At 34.9% G+C, this 7312-nt stretch overlaps 1 protein-coding gene across 1 annotated transcript; it reads left to right on the top strand.

The window, feature by feature from the left end:
* The first annotated feature begins 552 nt into the window (after nucleotides 1–552).
* On the top strand, nucleotides 553–5590 carry LOC133200166 (retinol dehydrogenase 7-like). The gene is made up of 5 exons (XM_061335930.1): nucleotides 553–1045; nucleotides 1517–1726; nucleotides 3753–3935; nucleotides 4627–4759; nucleotides 4876–5590. The coding sequence occupies exons 1-5, from the start codon at nucleotides 835–837 to the stop codon at nucleotides 5291–5293; spliced, it is 1155 nt and encodes a 384-aa protein (XP_061191914.1). The 5' UTR covers nucleotides 553–834; the 3' UTR covers nucleotides 5294–5590.
* Nucleotides 5591–7312: the final 1722 nt, after the last annotated feature.

Below are 7312 nucleotides of genomic sequence, written 5' to 3'. Positions count from 1 at the left end.
CCCCCCCCAACTGAAAATCTGAATATGTATGGTTGTGCCCCCCCCCCCCAAATGAAATTGCTTCCTACGGGCCTGCTATTATCGAAGCTTTGATCAGCAGAGTAACATCCTCTGCAAGTGAATACTAGTTCTCTGCAAATCGCTTTCACCAGCGAGATAGTTTCTTTAAGATACATTCCATTTCATTTCTTTGTATACAAAAATTTTCTGTACATACACATGTTTTTGTCTGGAATTTTATATGCAGTATACAAAATACAATTCAGTAATCACGGAAGTCTAAAACTTTTGGATTTCATTTATTTTCTTAAGATTTCTCTTTTTATGCTTTTCATTGTTTACACCCGAAAATACGTAAGAATAGACAATTTAGTACATGTACTGGGCACTTAAAGATATTTTCTTTATAATTCCATTTTGAGCCATGCACCTGGAAAAAGCTTGGATCATTCTAAAATCGTGGAATTATGTTTATTCAAACATAATGAATGTCGTACTTCTAGTTCCTCGTACTTTAGAAACTTAAGGACTCCAATCAGCAATTTAAATCCATGGCCTGTTTTTATTATTCACTGAAGTGGAATAAATTATGTCACTTAACAATGGGATTTCGTTACGAGCTTTTCCATAGCTTGATCAATGGAAAATTCATTGCATAAGCCGTAAATAAAAAATCTAAGGCGGAAGTTATTATGGGTGTAAATCTGAGACAATTGTTTTCGAGATTGTCTACTTGTTTGTAATCCGTAGGAATCTCAAATAGCAGAGCATTTCTAGACCCCGAGCAGGTGCACTTTGGACTTTCGTAAAGCCGCAGTGATAGCATTGGGAAAAATGTCGACCAGACGAAAGCTTGGATATTATATTTCACTTGTGGTTGTTTTTCTTTTACTTGCTAGACTGTGTTTTCCATTAGTCGTATTCCTTCAAGAGAATTTGTCCACTGGGAGTTTGTTATGTGCACTTTGTTTAGGTTTGGCTTTCATTTTCTTTCCCGTGTCTTCGGGTACAGTTTCACCACAGGATAAGGCAGTTCTGATTACAGGTGAATATTATTTCAAATTGAGTAAACACTAAAAACAATTTATAACTGTCCTGATCTGATTTCTTTGTTAAATTTTCTCACATGCAAACTTGCCAAAAATAAAATACTTGTGTTTATTCATCTGCTGGGATTAAATTCACATAGGTGTGTTATAAAATCCTTTAACCCCAAGATGAGATATCACAATTATCTAAAAGAAAAAAACCCAAAATCTAACAGGTTTTAAGAGCTGTGGTTACAAATCCTTGTACTGATATATATGGGTTGAAATGGTTCATTGCAGGAGGTGCAGAGAATGTTGTTTAAAAAGTTTTTGGGTTTAAATTAATAATTTCATAGTTTTTAAGCTCAACTCTGGAAATTTTATTGTCGAATTAAATTTCATGAATATTTACATTTTTACATCAATTTATTATGACACATGCTATTAACTGTATACAACGTTTAGTGTTTTACATTTATCCTTGCAAGGCTGTGACAGCGGTTTTGGCCACAGTTTGGCTCTGAATTTGGCCAAAAGAGGATTCACTGTTTTTGCTGGTTGTTTGTTTTCGGATCGTGAGGGTGCACGTAGTTTGAAAGAAAGTTCCAATAACATACACGTGGTGCAACTGGACGTTACAGATGATTGGCAAGTCCAAAAAGCCGTGCAGACCGTCAAAGAAAATCTAAACGGGAAAAGTGAGTTTGTTTTTTATGAAACCGACATTATAAAAAATATCAACTAGAAAATATAAAACTGAACAGTACGAAAAACAATAATAACTAGTAAAACAAAACTATATATCTTTTAACTAAATACTTAGTTTTAAATTCTTCAGCCGACATTAATTTTACGCAAAATTCAGACCTAACCTATATTTATTTATGGTTATCTTAAATCTGAAAAGTGTTGTACTACTCTAGGCCCTACAGTCATAAACAGAGAACAGATCTCGGTCAACACTTCTTACTAAAGCTTAGTAAATTTTCTATTGAGGGGTCTCTTATTTGATATTTTTTTTTCATTCACATTTATATAACAATGTTACACATCTACAATGTATTGACTGGCCTTTGAATAGTTATAAAATTCAGAATTAAATGAATTCGAAAATTTTGACTTAAGTAATTCTCATTTTATGGGTTTTGGTCATAAAAAGTTGCATAATTTTCGTTTAAAAGTACTGGGCTATTAAGCATACTTTTCAAAGGAATAATAACTGCTGATTCACTATTCACTTGATATTCTGTAAATCAAAATTATATCGTAATAAAATTAGTAAACAAGTTTATTGGAACAAGCGAGTATGTGATTGTCGTTATTGGTTGTCTTCCGTGATTTTACTAATTATATTCACTGTCAACAACTATGTACATACAAAAGTATATTGATGACATTCTTCTCCCTCTGCAAGGCCTGGGAAAAAAGACTCTATGAATTATTCATAAAACAACATTGAAGATATAGGAACGTGATCTGCATATCTGTACTTAATATAGCCTTTGTATATACAAAGAAGGGTCAGATTAAGAAAATGAGAATAGACCATTTACTTCACAGCTTTGAGCAAAACTTTTTAAAAGTGATTTCTGTATGATACAATCGTTTTTTATGATACATGTACTTAAAAATCATTGGATACACCACTTCATGAAAAAGTATAAAAGAAATAGGTGAACATGGCGTGGAGAATGCCTATAGCTTCAGATTTATAAAGATCTTATTCAATGTGTGAATTTAGTATTTACAGTGAAGTTCTCATTATTAAAATTTATGAAATTATGATAAACAAAACTTTTCTGAGGAAAATTTTCTCGGCAAAATTTTTTCTGCTATTAAAATAATGTGCCACTCGCGGGATTCGAACCCCAGCAATAAAATTCCTGAGTATCATTTTCCATTAAGACCAACACGCTAACAACTACGCTACACAACTCTTGATGAATAGTGGCATTTAAATCATGTTTGCGATACGACCCTTGACTAAACCAACCTCAAGTATTTCTCGGAAAGATGCGAGTGTTGTGTCATAAGTGTATTTTTAAGGTATAGTGGGTCTTTGCTCCATGTTTTTGTTAACCAAAAGAGTGCCTTTTTACGCAAACTTTAAGGACAAACTATCAAAAAAAAAATATATAGATCGAAGACCCACTCATATCGAAAAATTGCGTTAGAGTATGCGAAAATGATCCTTTTTGTCCTCCTAAGTGTCTGTATGCTATTTCATAGGCAAATTATTTCAATCTTTGTTAGATTTTTTGCAAATTTTGAAGAGGCATTTCGCTCGCCTTGTTCGCCCATCTTCTTTGACATTGATAAATGTAATTTTAATACAGGGAATATAGGACTTCACAATTTACGTACATTGTGTATCATTTACATGAATCCAGGGAAATTCGGTTAATTGATTAAAAAAAAAAATCAGTTTGCAATAAACATATGTAAATAAACAGACAAAGCTTTGAAAATTAAGGTAACAAAACCAGACAATTAGCAACATTTACATCTACACGTGAATTTAGTCGATATGTATCTGAAGATAAAAAGGAAAAATATAACTGATTTAAGATTTTATTTCAATCAAAAATGTTCTTTAGTTGAGGTTATATTCCATTAGATATCCAAAGAAAATAAACAGGTTTGAACAATGTATCTGTCGGAATATATCCAAAATTTTGGATATTTCAGTAAGATTCTATTAATTTCGCCATTTATACTTACCAGTTTTATGGTCACTGGTTAACAACGCTGGAATAGCAACATTTCAGGAGATAGAATGGTGCTCAGTTATGCAGTTTCAGCAAATAATGGATGTCAACGTCATTGGCGTTGTCCGGGTTACCAAAGCGTTTTTGCCGCTTCTTCGCGATGGAGAGGGGCGGGTTATTAACGTAGCAAGTCTGGCTGGTAAGAAAAAGAAATATTCAGTCTTAATGTAGCCCTTATATGAAATTCAAAATAACTCCCAATGACGCAGTCAAATGATTAAAATATAGCTGTTTATCAATATATCTTTCCTTGAACGGCTCGACGTCTGTATTTGGTCTTATACGACTAAAAGCACTTAAAACATAAGCTGCATGTACAATTCAGTATAATTAACATAGCAAACAGAGGTTATATCTTAGAGAATACTATAATAGGAGATCATATTTAATGTAACTTTCAGTTATCATGTTCGAAGCACGATCGGCCTGAAATTGGCTATTTGCTTTGATCCACTGACTATGCTACATCTGAAGTTTGTATCGTAGTTTCTGTACATAGGAAATAGGCCTATAAACAAACTTATAGTTTTATCATTCATAGGCGTTGGAAGCAAATTGAAAGTGAGGGGTGGGGGCCTAATCGCATTGGCAGAAGTATGAATTAGAATTCAATCAGCAATAACTATTCCGTAGAGACTGATTAAAGTTTTAGTTGTCATTCTTTTTCAACAAAGGTACAGAACTGGTGATTTGGATATAGAGGGAAGGGGTACATGTAAATTTGAAACGAGTTTCTGTCAGTCATACTAGATACATTATTGTTCTGGGACTTGATCATTTTCGTTTGCCTACTAGCGCGAAATATTTTAGCATTTCCCCACTTTTTGTAGGTCGTTTAACTGTACCGGCCTTCGCTGCATACTCAATGTCAAAGAAGGCCTGCATAGCCTTTTCAGATGGATTACGACAGGAAATGGCTAAATTTGGTGTCAAGGTCATCACTATAGAACCCGGATTGTACAGGTTTGTCCAACAACATTGAAAAGTGAAACATGTAACATACATTAAGCATCATCAGACAGTTAAATCTGTACCCTTTTCGTGCGAGACTTTCAAAAATAACCACGTCTTTATTTTAGGACGCCCATTGTTGAATCGGATTACCTTATCAACGCCAACCGGAAGTCATGGGCTGAAACTCCATCCGAGGTCAAGGAGGTGTATGGAGAGGAATACTTTGATGCATTCTGTAAAAGTATCTCTACGCACATGAGTCGAGCACGTAGTAGTGTTGGGGAAGTCGTTAAACAAATGGAAGAGGCTGTCACATCAGCCAATCCAAAGCATCGTTATGTTCCATATTGGATGTCAAACTTAAGGGCCAGCATATTGGGAATTTTGTCAGATGAAACTAGGGACAAGTTCTTCCTGAATGCATATAAACTACCCACAAAACCGGCACAGACACCTAAAAGCCTATCAAGGCAAAACTCGGCATCACCCACACTTAATCTAACCCTGAAAAATGTTTTTAGACAAAATTCAGAGAAGTCATGAAGACTTTATGAACAATATTGTTTAAAGGTGTTCCACATTTTAAACAAACACTCTTTTTTACTCTGTTGATAAGTTTCAGTTCAGGAGTTATTTACATTAAGACACATATCTTTCATATATCTCGGTGGTTGTGACGTAAGATTTGAAGTCAACATTATATAATTTTTAGTGATCATGTTTGAAAACAGTAGTGTGCTAGCTAGATTTTAGGCACGATATTTTTCATTTTTGTAATACCGGTTTTATTTTTCATTTTTGTAATACCGGTTTTTTTATTGTGAATTATATATTTTAGCTCACCTACCAGAAAAATATAAACTTAATATATGAAAGCTTCATTGCATAATGTAAATTCAAGGGTTTTTTTACTGTTTAAATCATGACCCCGGGGTAGTGTCGGGCCGAAATAAGAGATCAAAGTTTTACATTGAAATACATATATAGCAGTCGCCCGCGTGGCGCAGTGGTTAGAGCGTCTGCTCTAGAGTCGCGAAGTAAGGAGTTGATCCTTACGTCGCGGGTTCGAATCCCACTGTGGGACGTGGAAACCGGTCCTTCGGATGAGACCGTATAAACCGAGGTCCCGTGTCGCAGTAGGTGCTGGCACGAAAAAGATCCCTCACTGCTCAATGGCCGTAAGTGCCGAGTATAGGACAAAATTTGCAGCTCTCCACCGGCAAGTGGTGGCGTCTCCATATGAGTGAAAAATTCTCGAGAGAGGGCACTGAGTTTTACAGGGGAGTATTAAGATAGAAATATTTTCAAGAGTGTCAAGACCACTCTAACACTCTAAATCATATTTATAAGTAGAACATACCTAAGTTGTGACGATCCTGGGGCTAGGGTTGGGTCAAATTCAGAGATCCAACTTTTACACATGTATGTGAACAGAGCAAAAAATGTTCAGAACAGCAAGACTATGTTGATAATACTGAGGTTGTTGTTGTGGGGATTCAACTTGGATTAAATCAAAAATTCCCTAGGGCTAGATTTTGGAGTTCATTTTTATGAAATTGAAGGGAATTTAAAAAAAAATTGCTGAAGAAGAATACCAGAGCCAAAATTACTCAGGTGAGGGCTGTGGCCCATGGGCCTCTCGTTTAATTTTGCGGTTGATTTTTTGTTTCCTTCTTGGGTAAATATGTAACTAGGAATGTTTTGATTGTAAAATGTGATACAATGCAATTGTTTCTCTATTGCAAATTTGCAATATACACTTATGTATGTATACACTTATGTATGTATGGGAAGTTAAACTGCTATAAAAAACTTAATAATTAAAAGCATATATGAAAAGTAAAATCATAAAAATGAAGTTAAGAATTTGGTCATCGTGAGCGAAATTAAAGTTTGAGCTTCGTAACAGCTACAATAAATAAATAGGAAATATATAGCATAGGCCCGTAGAACACGAGGGTCCGCCCCTTTTTGTGTCTATTCTTTTGCTGCAGTTTTAATGTGTAAATTTTCATTTATATGCTGGTTGCCTCCCCCCCCCCCAACCAACTTTTTTTTCTGTAATGTCGAACACACCCCGAACCCCCCCCCCCCCCCCCACACACACACACACACATGAAATAGGATTTTCGAGTTTAGAAACTTTACTCTTTTTTTCCTTGCTTGTCAGATTTTTTTTCTTTTGAGAGGTTGCCCGCCCTTTTTTAAAAACCGTTGCTACGGGCATGTGTCAACAACGATGGTAACATGATAGGTAAATATCAGGCGTTCATTAACAGAGAAAGTAACATTACAGGTAAATGTCAGACCAATAGTAACAGTGATAGGAACAGTGACAGTAATATTGCAAGTAAATGAACAATGACAGTTACATTACATGTAAATATCAGACCTATAGATTAAGCAGCAGTAACTTTATATGTAAATATCAGACCTATAGATTAATAAGCAGCATTAACTTTATATGCAAGTATCAGAGCTATAGTAACAGTAATTTTGCATATGAATATCAGACCTATTAATAACAGAGACAGTAACATAACGGGTAAATATCAGACCTAT

This window comes from Saccostrea echinata, unplaced genomic scaffold (genome assembly GCF_033153115.1).
Source record: "Saccostrea echinata isolate AGI-Se365-2 ecotype Australia unplaced genomic scaffold, CSIRO_AGI_Sech_v1 ptg000037l, whole genome shotgun sequence".
Taxonomy (NCBI): Eukaryota; Metazoa; Mollusca; class Bivalvia; order Ostreida; family Ostreidae; genus Saccostrea; species Saccostrea echinata.
Note: the sequence above shows the minus strand (reverse complement) of the source record. Positions and strands in the feature narration are given on the sequence as shown.

What these genes read in the sequence shown, in the direction of transcription:
- LOC133200166 (XM_061335930.1), top strand. Translation starts at nt 835, where the DNA reads ATGTCGACCAGACGAAAGCTTGGATATTATATTTCACTTGTGGTTGTT. An exon ending in AGAAAATCTAAACGGGAAAA is followed by an intron (nt 1,727 to 3,752) that starts GTGAGTTTGTTT and finishes TATACTTACCAG; the next exon opens with TTTTATGGTCACTGGTTAAC. An exon ending in ATAGAACCCGGATTGTACAG is followed by an intron (nt 4,760 to 4,875) that starts GTTTGTCCAACA and finishes TCTTTATTTTAG; the next exon opens with GACGCCCATTGTTGAATCGG.